This window comes from Onychomys torridus, chromosome 7 (assembly GCF_903995425.1).
Source record: "Onychomys torridus chromosome 7, mOncTor1.1, whole genome shotgun sequence".
Taxonomy (NCBI): Eukaryota; Metazoa; Chordata; class Mammalia; order Rodentia; family Cricetidae; genus Onychomys; species Onychomys torridus.
The window spans coordinates 73,670,820-73,683,482 of NC_050449.1; the positions used below are offsets into that span (position 1 = coordinate 73,670,820).

At 38.2% G+C, this 12,663-nt stretch overlaps 1 protein-coding gene across 15 annotated transcripts in view; it reads left to right on the forward strand.

Annotated features, from left to right (window-relative positions):
• The window catches only part of Myo6 (myosin VI), a 147,091-nt gene that overhangs the window by 74,646 nt on the left and 59,782 nt on the right, over positions 1-12,663 (forward strand). For all 15 annotated transcript variants that reach the window (XM_036193229.1, XM_036193214.1, XM_036193220.1 and 12 more), the window contains exons 6-10: positions 5,816-5,921; positions 8,069-8,124; positions 8,557-8,654; positions 9,333-9,497; positions 11,757-11,837. In XM_036193229.1, coding sequence (XP_036049122.1) covers positions 5,816-5,921; positions 8,069-8,124; positions 8,557-8,654; positions 9,333-9,497; positions 11,757-11,837 — 506 coding nt within the window. The remainder of the gene's footprint in view (positions 1-5,815; positions 5,922-8,068; positions 8,125-8,556; positions 8,655-9,332; positions 9,498-11,756; positions 11,838-12,663) is intronic.

Sequence of the window (12,663 nt, forward strand, 5' to 3'; positions counted from 1 at the left end):
GTATGTGAAGAATGACATTGGAATGACATTTGATGGATATTGCTTTAAATCTGTAGACTGCTTTTGGCAGTGTAGCCATTTTCATAGTGATGATTATTTCCATCTAGGAGCAAGTGAGGTCTTTCCACTTTTATAGTATCTCTTTGACTTTCTTCTTCTCAGTGTTTGAAAGTTTTCATTGTAGAGTCTTCCACTCCCTTAGTTAGGTGTTTTCCAGGGCATTTGATTTTATTCTTTGAGGCAATTACACATGAAATTGTTTCCTTGATTTATTTCTCAACATGCTTGTTATTGGTGTATGAGAAAGTTACTGATTTTTGTATGTTTATTTTGTGTCCTGTCACATTTCTGAAAGTGTGTCTTAGCTCTAGGGGTTTTCTGTTGCATGCCCCAGGGTCTCATGTACAGTCATATCATCTGTTAGTGTGGATATACTGACTGATGTTTCTATTTGTGTCTCTTTTATTTCCTTCTCTTCTGTTATTTCTATAGCTCAGACTTGAAGCACTCTGTTGATAAAAGTGGAAACTCTTGCCTTGGTCTTGATTTTAGTAGAAATGCTTCCAGGGTAAGGTGGTTGGATTACAGGTAGAAGGAAGAGAGAGAGGAGAATACACCAGTCAGACAACCTGAAAGAGTTCCAGGCCTAAAGTGGCTGAGATATGGAGACCCACACACTGTGCTAGCATGTGGTCTGTGGGAAAGACAATCAAAAGGAAGACAAGAAAGGGAAAGAATAGACAGAGTAGGACAAAAGGAGGGGAGGAGAGAGGGAGAAGGAAGAGATGGGAAGATAAGAGCTGCCTTGCTAGAGCGTCAGGTAGATGGAGACAAGGTCAACTGCAAAGGGAGAACCGGTGGGCTAGAGTGAGTGCAGTCTCCCCAGTGGAGGTGGCAGTGCCTCTCTCTTCCCAGGCCCTCAGACTCCTGGCACACCTCTGGGCAGTCCTTCATAGGTCAGATCCCAGACACTGGTAACACGCCTGGCCAGTCCTTCTGGTGCCTGCTTGCCAATGCTGTTCTCCTAGTTAGTTTATTATTTAATCAAAGATGCCATGTGTTGAATACATATTTTTCAAGACCTGTCTGCCTTTTGGGTGTATTAGTGTTGTTAGGAGCATGTATCCTACACATTCAGGGAGGGCCTGAATACTTTTGCAGTTAACTCATGGGCCAGTCATGTATTATTTATCAAATGCCTGTGCCCTCTGAGGCGTGTCTGCCCCATTGAAAGTAGACATAATAAAAGATAACTTAATAGTACTGTTTTTGAGAGAGGGGGAGAGGGAGAGACTGACTCTCAAATGCACCAGGCTACCTTTGAGCATAATATGTAGCTGAGGCTTGCTTTGAACTCCTGATCTTCCTGCCTCTACTCCTGAGTGCTGGGATTGCCAGTGTGTGTCACCATGCCTGGATTTAATGGTATTTATCAATCCTTATGATCAACCCCATCACAAAGATGGTCTCTTTTATAGCTCTGAGACAAAGCCTCCTCCTCTCTTAGCTTGGGCATCACTTGTAAATATGTTACCTGGGCCAGACTGGAATTTTTTTTCTGTTGTTTTATTTGTTCTGTTCTTTTTTTGAGATAAGTGTTTTTCTATGTATCCCTGGCTGTCCTGGAACTCCCTCTGTAGATCAGGCTGGCCTTGAATGCATAGAGATCCACCTGCTTCTGCCTCCTGAGTTCTGGCATTAAAGGCGTGCGCCACCACAGCATGGCAAGACTTGAAGAGCTGTTATAGCAGGCTTCTTCCCTGCATTCTCTTGCACCATAACTTTATAAAATCACAGTATTTCAAGTGACTGAGAAACCTGAGTGGGAAACAATAGTGTTTGTCTTGACTTTATCAGCCTCTCATCCTGAAGATCCCAGTTTGGAGGCACAGAGGGGTGGAGCAACTGATCAAAATTAAATCGTATGTTCCACTTGCATCCTAACAAATTTGGATGTGTTGACTAAGCCTTTGTTGTCAAAAATAGCCAGCAGCTGGGCATCTTGTTTTGGTGCTCTTTTTTGTGCAGTCTGTTCCTCCTTCGATGTTTCCTGTGCTTGAGTTTTGGCTTAACTAGGCTTCACTTCTAGATTTGGTTATTGTGTATAGACAGATAAACATGCTAGCCAGAAGCAGTGCAATACTTGACCAACTTATGGTTCTCAGATGCTCTGGTGAGCATTGGAGCATTCTCTTATTAGCCTACAAAATGCATAGTCATTAGAATCTGAATATGATGAAGCTCGTCACTGGGGAAAGTTAAATGCCTAAAATGGAAATAAACCAGCTTTTGTTTTTAGCCTTTACTACTGACAAGGTGTTTAGAATGACAATATAAGGCAAAGTGTAAGAGGACCTTTTTAGGTTGGACAGTGGGATGTGTGTGCTGCTTATGGTGTTATTTGTCTGTTTCGTGTTACTACTGAATATCTCTCACGAAGAAGCAGGTTATTTAGCTCACAGCCTGGGAGGAGGGGGTCATAATCCATAGCGTGACACATACTCTGTGGTGTGGACCACCTCTTGGCCGCATCCCCTCATGGCACAGAGCGATGGCTACAGGAACACATAATTGATCTCCAACTAGAAGCAGAGGCTCCGAGATCATTGTTGAAGAGGGGCTAGAAAGACTGTAAGAACAGAGGTGGTGGATGACTCTAAGAACACAGTGTTTTTTGTTTTTGTTTTTGTTTTGGATGCACTTGGAGGTACCAGGCTTGCTCTTTGTAGAACAACTCTCTTGTTAGAACTCAAGGGGTGAGGGGAGAAACCACCTTCTCAGAGTATGTCTGCCGTCACCCAAGGGCCTCTTACTGGGTCCTTCTTCTGAAAGGTTCCTCTGCCTTCCAGCAGCATCACTTTGCAGGCTGCTGCTTCAGTCACAGGGGACTGGTGGGAATACCTGCACAATACTGCTTGTAGCTTAGTCTTAGAGTCAAAGCCATTTGTAAAGCTATTTTAGCTTGTATGGGTAGCACATGTTTAGGTTAAAAAATAATTGTCTTCTTGTGCCAAATTGCCTTGGAACAATTTTTTTTTTTTTTAAAGTTTGCTGTGCAAAAATGAATTCATGATGACATTTTCATAGGAAATTGTATCATGTGTTTTTCTCACAGTCTCCTCTTCTTTATCCTCTGTTGTTTCCCTCTCCTTTCTTGCTGGCCTCTCCTCTTCTCAAGTTAGTCTCCCTTCTGCTTTCAAGTCTCAGGAGAGAAAACGTGATATTTATCTTTCTGAATGTGGCTAATTTTGATCAATGCGAAGATCTCTGGGGGAGCTAATTTTGACTTCATTTTAAGTTTAGCCATATTAACAGAATTAATTGTGTTTAGTTTGTGCAATCTAAACATTTAAGACATTACAGCTTCAATTCTTATAGTGTAAGGAAGATAGCTAAAAAAATCTATAAAAATAATGCTAAATTGGGGAGATTTAAAGCAGTTTAAATTTGCCTGTCTTAGAAACGTTAACAAATTCTATACAATTTTTGGATTTAATAATACAGAGAGCAAAATTCCATAGACTTAGTTTTAAAATATTTTTATTAACTCTTTGAGATTTTGTACGTTGTATTTTGTTTGAGTTCATACCATCACCCATCTCCTCCCAGATCAACTCCCCATTCCATCCCCACCCTACTTTGTGTCTTCATTTTTTTTCTTCATAAAACTTCATTGAATTCTGTTAGTGCTGCCTATATACTCTTAGGTATGTGGCCATCTGCTGGAGCATGTTAGACCTTCAAGAGCCACACTCTTCAAGCAGCCATTAATTACCAATAATTCTTCATTTAGCAGTGCAACTTCGTGTCTACCTTTTCCTCTCCATGCTGGGCTTTTGTCTGGCCTGAGCTTGTGCAGGTCTTGTGTATGCTACCACAACCTCTGTGGGTCCATATATGCAACTGTTTTCTTGTATCCAAAGCTACCATGTCCTTCTAGTCACCTACTGCCTTTGCTATTACAGTCTTTCTGCCACCTCTTCTGCAGTGATCCCTGAGCCTTGGGAGGAGAGCGCTGTGATATAGTTGCTCTATTTAGGGCTGAGAATTCCATAAACAATTACTCTCTGAACCTTGACCAATTGTGGGAATCTGTGTTAATCACCATGGAATGCCAAAAGAAGCTTTAAACTGGAGAGATAGGTCAGTGGTTAAGAGCCTTGCTGACTCATGCTTGGTTCCAAGCACCCACATAGTAGCTCACAACCTCCTATAAACTATTGTTCTAGAGGGATCTGATGTCCTCTTCTGGTCTCTGTGGGCACATACATATGTGGTACACTTAACATATATCCAGTTGAAACATCAGTACACATAAAATAAAAATAAATAGATCTTAAAAAAGAGAACCATTTCTAATGAGGTTGGAGAGCTGCAGTAATCTGTGGGTGTAATGAGAAGTAGTTAGGAGCTGGTTTAATATTATATTTTATTAGCAGAGTACTAGTAGATCCCTCCTTAGATCCTATGATCTGTATAGCCAATGTTTTTTGATTCTGATACCTGTGGCAGCCATGGGTTTCATCTGGTGGGGAGGGCCTTAAGTCCATGCAGAAAGTGGTTGGTTATTCCTATGACATCCATGCTGCTATAAGGCCAGTGGGCCTAGCTAGCCAGGCTCACTGTCATTGAGGTTTGCAGGGTCTACATCTGCATAAGACTGGATTACTTTTCTCTTCCAGCAGCATGCATAGCACCCCCAAGAACTAGGAATATTAGCCAATGGGAATGAAACTTCCATCCAGGTCGTTACCAGTTTGATTTCTCCATGTTTAATGACTCAAGTATATGATAGAGGGTCTTACTGTCATGTTCTGGAGGGTGACCAAGAGCAATGACAATCTGCAGGTAATATTTGGGGTCTCTGGGACTTCATTGGTTAACAATGAGGCAACATATTTCTAACATTGTGCCTTTTATTTGTTAGCCTGTAGTATCTAGTAGGGGGCATTGTTGCCCCATTAGAGGGTAACTCTATTTAAGCTCTTCTTATATGTGTATGTTTATGTTTTAGGAAGCTTTTCTAGTAGTAGATTTTCATGACTGTTTTTAGAAAGTTTTTAGTGTGAGTTATCTCTCCCCATATTCCCTCCTTTACATTGCCCTCCCATTCTTCACTACTCTCCCCTATTCCCTCTTTCATTCTGTGTTCCCATCCCCTACCCCCATCTAACAATTCTTATTCATTATTCCCTATATGTTACTGCATTCTACTTTCCCTCACTGGAAGCCCCACACTGATGGTCTCCTACTAATTTCTTGACTTCTGTGGTTATTCCAAATGAGACACACACATCAGAAGATTCAAGGCTAATAGCCAACAAATTAGAGAAAATATGTGGTATTTATCTTTCTGGGTTTGGGTTTCTTCACTCAGCTGTTAATAAAAATGCAACTATAAAATTTACAGGTAAGTGGATGGAACTGGAAATAATCACTCCATAGATGTATTTTTCATTTGTTTTTCTCTCTCACAATGGAATCAATTTCTAATTGGAAGCTCATTCCTTCTTGCTTTTCACTGGGGACCTCATTAGTTATGCTCAATGAGCATTTTCTGCCTCTCTGCAGATCTGCTCTGGCATGTGGGGAAGCTGAGCCAAAGCTCAACGTGGAAACAGTCTAGCACAATCTTGAAATGTTTGAATTTCCTGTTACTTGTCTGTTAGGAACATTGCAAGTAAATACTTACAGAAACCGTTTGGATGACTTTATCTTTTATCACTCATTCATGACTTCTTTAGGAGTGAAGGCCCCCATAGCAAACTCTTGTCAATAACTTACTTGCTATATTACTGTATTACTTTGCCTCCAGCTGACAAGGCTTTTCGAGACATGAAGGTGCTGAAGATGAGCCAGTCTATCATTGTGTCTGGAGAATCAGGAGCTGGCAAAACAGAAAATACAAAGTTTGTTCTAAGGTGAGTATTTAGCTGATCTGAACTGTTTTGAGCTGTCTGACATTATTTTTATGGAAAAAAAGTTTAACACTAAGTTTGTCGACTTCCTGTTTTGAAGTTCTGTGACGTTAAGCACATCCACATTATCACATTCATGTCATTGTGTTGTTTATATTCCTCATCTTAAAACAACCTGGAACTGTACTCAATAAATAGTATATAAATAAAATATTACTCCCCTAGAACCATTGTTCTCTTTTGGGTTTCTCTGAGTTTTGCTAAGTACCTTGTTTAAGCAGCATCAGACAGTATTAATCTTTCAGTGACTTCCTTAACTCATTTAGTTCAATATGTGATTCACTCATGTTTGAGCTGGTTATAGTGACATGTGCCTATATGTACACACACACACACACACACACACACACACACACACACACGCACACACACACACACACTCTTAGCTTCTTGGGAAATTGAGGCAGGAAGATCACTTTCATTTCAAGAGGATAGAGAACTTTGTAAGACCCTGACTCTTAAAAACTATATAATCACCATGCTATAGTATGTGTCCTATGTTATAGTATGCATTATAATTTCCTTCCTGAATTTTAGGGCTGAATAAATTTCATTGCAGGGATTTATTGTATTTGCTGTATTTGTACATGTATTGATAGGTAGTTGGATTGTTTCTGTCACGTGGTCATTGTGAATAGTGCAGTTTTGAGTGTGTGTGTGTGTGTGTGTGTGATGACAAAGTCTTTAAGAGATTGACTTTTGAAATCATTGCGTACCTCATGGAATAGTTTGGAAGAAACAAACATCTTATATGGAAGGCAATCTCCACTTGTAGAAAGCTGGCTCTGATATGTTATTTCTTGGAGGATTCTGTAAGAAGTTATTGCTAGCTAGGCAATGAGAAACCCAGGAATTTTCCTCCAAAATCCAAATGCACATTCTATTCTCCATGTTGGTGCTATGAAATAGCTTGGAAACTACTTTTTATTTAGACTTCCTCTTCTCCCGTCCCTCGTCAGACCCCCTTTTCTGCCATCACAGTGAACTCTCCACCTTGGTGTATAATCATAACATTTTAAACGTGGAAGGAGCATGGCCACAGGACTATAGTTCCAGTCTTTTAGTTAAACACTGTGAATTGTCTCATCGCTGTGACAAAATATCAGACAAGGAGGAATTAAGAAAGGAAGGGTTCATCTCAGCTTCTGGTTCAAGGGTTCAAATACACCATGGTGGAAAATGCTGGCAGAGGCTGGTCACATAGCATCCGTGGTCAGGGAGCAGAGAGGGATGGGTGAGTGCTGTGCTTAGTCTTTTACATCTTCTCCATGTGCTCCAGGATCCCAGCACATGGACCGTTGTCACGTGCATCCAGGGTGGGTCTTCCCACCTCAGTGAGCCAATCAATAGCAAACCCTCACAGACAGGACCATAGACCTGCCTTCTAGGTGATTCTAGGTCCTAGGGAGTTGATGATCAATGTGAATCATCACACATTTCCAAGGAAGTTAAATCTAGTGGTGAAGAGACTGCTGGGACCAACACATCCTGAATTTTCATCAATATTGTTCCTAATCTAGTACAGTTCTTAGTTTTTCATGTTAGGGTCCTTTATGAAAGTTTCTGTTAATTATGGAAATGTATATAGTTATTAAGTAAATAGTTATTGAGATACTTATATAAATCTATTTGAAAATTTGTTAAAAATCAAAATATTTCCAAATAGCTTAAAATATAATTCCATGACCTTCATGTGCCCACACAAGATATAAATAAAAATATAAATAAAACAGGTTTAAATGAATCCCCAGGGGAGTCTTGGCCCTGGAGGAGATGGGAATGGAGGGGAGGGGCTGGGGGGAAGGTGAGGGTGGGGGCGGGAGGGGGAGGACAGGGGAACCCATGGCTGATGTGTAAAATTAAAAATAAATTGTTAAAAAAATATAAATAAATAAATAAATAAATAAAGAGGATTAAGTCCTGAAAAATGAAAAAAAAACATAAATAAAAATGTAATAAAAAGTTAAAAACATTGCTAAACAGTTACAATGATGACCCATGTTTCAGTTTGATATGTCCTAAATAGTAAATTTATAAATATTTTGTTCTCAATATTATTCAAGTTTTTTTTAATCCTGTATTTTAAATAGATACCTGACAGAATCTTATGGAACTGGTCAAGATATTGATGATAGAATTGTTGAAGGTATTGTTGATTTTTATTTTTTAATATTGAATATCTCTGAACTTAATTTAGAAAAATTTTATCTGTGGTCTACAATGCTTTCCTCCCAGAGTTGTAAGAGACTTTCCATCTCCTATAAATCTTTGCTCAAATAGTACCTTTTATTGTCTTTCTCTGTGCTGGAGGCTTGTCTCCTAGATGATTCTAGATCCTGTCCACTTGTCAATCAAAAGTAAAACCATGACAATGGATAAACATTTAACACTTGTGGTATTTGACTTTACTTCCATAGTAATATTCTCCTATATTAATATTTCTAAAAACACTCATTCCATCATTTTCTTCAAAATTTTTTTCCCTATGGAGATTTAATATGTATATTGCTTTATAATTTTTCTTCATGCCTTTCTTGTGATTTTTTTTGATGAAGTATTTTCATTTCTTTTTCAATAGCTAACCCACTTTTAGAAGCTTTTGGAAATGCAAAGACTGTTCGTAACAATAATAGCAGTCGATTTGGAAAATTTGTAGAAATTCATTTCAATGAAAAGGTAAATGAAAGTTGCTTTTGGGATACATTTGGGAAGTGTTGTGGTAAATGTAAGAGTCTTATTAGAATTAAAATCAGTACAGTTCTTTGTAAGATTATTATATTGTGTGTATATAGTTGTGTATGTTTACAATAATTTTGGAATTTCTATTCAGTTTAAAATCAAAATATTGGATTTGACTGCATTATCAATCATAGATTTGTAGATAATTCTTTCTTATACTTGATTCTTTTATTGTTTTGATAACATGTAATAACCTACGCGTTCATGGGGCACAGCATGATATATGGTGGATATATGTATATATGTGGATCTGTGTAGTCTGTAGTGATCACGTCTGGAAAGTTAGTGTCTTCTCAGCATGAAGTGGGTGTGATGGCAATCCAAGAGCAACTGTCTGTGGGCTGCTGTGGACACTGGGTCCACTGCAGAATCAGTTCTGATTCGGCAGAGGCTCAAAAGCTAGAAAGGATCAGGTGGAGATCAGATAACAGTGTTTAAAATGAAGGATGAATTGTAAAAATACTCAAAGCTTACAATTTAGCTATTTCTTTGTAGTAGGTGATAAATGTTTTAATTTCTTTGATAGGTAATTGTTTATTAGAAAAGATTAAATTAACATTAAGTTATATTTCAATCCCGTAGATGCAAAAATGTGTTTTCTCTTTTGTCTTTTAGAGTTCAGTTGTTGGAGGATTTGTTTCTCATTATCTCCTAGAGAAGTCTAGGATCTGTGTTCAAGGCAAAGAGGAGCGGAATTATCATATTTTTTATAGGTTGTGTGCTGGGGCTTCAGAAGACATTAGGGAGAAACTTCACTTGAGTTCCCCAGATAATTTTCGGGTAGGTTGAAGGAAAATACATTTTATACGAGGTTTGCCAATCGTTTATCCTCTCAGTGTTAAAACTCACTGTATTTTGATACCTAGTTGTATTTGTACTTAACTTACATTAAGGTCAAGTACGGTGGGCTTTCTGAATCTGCAGATTTTACATCTTAGGCTTAACTAATCGTGAATTGAAAATATTGGGGATGATGAAAAATACATCTATACTGAGCATCTATTATTTCCTTATTATTTTTACTAAACAATAAGGAATAATATTCCTTCACAGAGTATTTACATTATAGAAAGGATTATAAATAATATCCATGTAATTTGAAGTATTTGGTAGGCTGTGTGTATGCAGATCATGTACAATTGTATTGCTGTTTTAAAGGGTTTGCAAACTTGTGGTATCTAGTATCCAGAAGGGGCCAAAGCTTCGATCCTCCTGCCACCCCCTCCCCATACCTGAGATGTAACTAGGTGATGTGTTAGAATTTTAGTCTTGCTGATGAGATCTCTATTGAGATATATTTGTAAGTCTATCATGAGTTCAATATCTCTAATATAAAGACTCTAAATCTCAAGCACTGCAAAATCTGTCTCTTTGTAGTTTTAGATTTATGATGCTCAGCTAGAAAATGAAAGCTTATGCAAATAGTCTGAAATCTGAATCACTTTTTCAAAATATTTGAAATAAGTGATTCTCAACATGTGTAATAGTATATAAGAAGGTATGTAATTCAGGGGGTAAGAGGACAGATGTTTAAATCTTTATTAATTTAAATCCAATTAGAAATTCATAAGGTTTTGTAATACTAACCTTAAAATTATCTTTAGTGTAGCTATAAAAACTTTGATCACTGAACCGATATTAAAAAGAATGCATCATTATACCCCTTAGTTCAACTCAGCAATAAATACTTATTGCTCGAATATTGGGTGCTAGACATTGTGCCAGAATTAAAAGGTAAATAAGGCATTATCTTGTTCCTGGGCACCTCAGAATGTGGTGGAAGATGCACACATTGTCTGACAGCTTTGCTGAATAGTAAGAAATTATACTTGCCTGCCCCACCCCCAATGCTGTGATAACTAGGGATTTGAAAATCCTAGTGGAAGAATTGATTACTTGAAAGAATGCTGGTTTGGGGCTGGAGAGGTGGCTCCACAGTTAGGAGCAGTGGCTGCTCTTGCAGAGGACCTTGGTTCAGTTCCCAGCACCCATATGATGGCTCACCACCCCCTGTGATACCAATCTGAGGAGATTTGACATCCTCTTCTGACCTTGATTCTCAAGTTAATTGGAATTTGAAGTTAATTGCTTATGATACCTTCATGAAAACAGAAGAGGCATTTTTTTTTTTCTTGAGTTTTTAGATTTTGCCAACACTTAGCTGGCCAGAAAGTCAAGTGACTGCTATGGCTGCAATCTAGTATTGCTTTTTGCTGGAGGCTTGGGAGCATAGCATTTCAGTCTCAGTAGTTATAGCCTTTCCCTGAACAGTGAGAGGCAACCAAAGGCTTTCCTGCCTTTGTGGTATGGACCACCAGAATGGATTTCATTTCCTCTAGGGCATTCCCAGTGGTGGCAGGAGAGAAAGCAGGGGACATACATATGCCAGTTTGGACATTCCTGTCATGTTACAAACAATCATACCTTTATCCCATTCCCCAAATAATTCACTATAAGTGGTATGAAGGTGTTTTGATAATTTCATCAGGTTTTTGTTATACTTTGTCCTTTTAATTTACTAATCAAGTTGTAAACACAAAGGAGTAGCGTGAACACTTTAAAAAATGGTTGGACTTTATTTTTTCATTACTTCATCCAAACTGATTCATAATTTAAAGATTTACTGGCTTAACATATTTGTATTAACTATACATGTATCCTGTAAAATAAAGTTAAAAATGCTCAATGTTATTATAAATTTAAAAATCCTTTTACACATTTTATGGAAGCATTTGGCACAAGGCAAAATCCTGGAATATAAAGAAAGCTTATGTAGACTGACAATAGATGGCAAGCACAGGCACAGACTCTCATCATAGCAAAGCTGGAAGAAACAGTCTCTTTCCTAGATCTTTAATGTTTTTGCAATTCTTGAGATTAACCCCAGGGCCTTATGCATACTAGGTTAATGCTGGGTCACTAAGTTTCACCTTCAGGTCTCTAGTGTTTGTTTGTTTGCTTAAGTATGAGGTTCATTGTGTAGTCATGTTCTTTCCCCATGGAGCCTGTGTTAATTGTACCATCAATTCTTCGTCTTAGTATTTAAACCGAGGCTGCACTAGATACTTCGCTAACAAGGAAACTGACAAGCAGATTTTACAGAACCGGAAAAGTCCTGAGGTACAGTAGATTATTTTTTTAATTAAAATCCTTAATTTAAAAATATTGCTGATAGATATGTCTTTATTTTGGAACTTCTTGCTTTCAGGTTTATGTTTTAAAACAACATGATGATCCAAGTCTCTCTTGTAGTGTGACGCTCTGAACCACTGTCACATAGAGAACAATAGACTCTTGTTCTCCTTGGGCCCAAATACATTGCTTTTCTCATGTTCTTTCTTGACTTCTACGCTATGAAACTGCTTAAAAATCATCATATATTAGTAGTTAAGTGTATTTATTAGTAAGCTTTCTACTGCTATGACAAAGTATATGAGCAATTATCTTGAAGTGGGGAAGATTTACTTTTGCTTATGATTTTGTATTTCAGCTCTTGGTTAGTTGTAACAGGCTTTCTTTGGGCCACCAGCCATCTATCAAATCAAGACATGGAGATTTAATATTAGTTATGAATTCTTGGCTTTAGCTTGTTTGTCTCACTAGCTCTTTTAAATTAACCAGTTTCTCATCATCTATGTTTTACCTTGGGCCTTTTTACCTTTCTATCATTCTGTATGACCTACTCCATGTCTGGCTGCCTGGCAGCTGCCTAGCTAGCTGGCCCGGGTGTCTCCCTCTCTTTGTTTTTAGCTCTCTCGTCTCTGGAGCCTAGTAGATTCCTCCTACTTCTCTCTGTCCACCAGCCCTGCCTATCTCACTACTGCCTAGCTATTGGCTATCCAGTTTTTTATTAGACCAATCAGATACCTTAGGAGGCAAGGTGAAACAGCAACACATCTTTATATAATTTAAACAAATGCAACATAAACAAAAACAACACACCTTT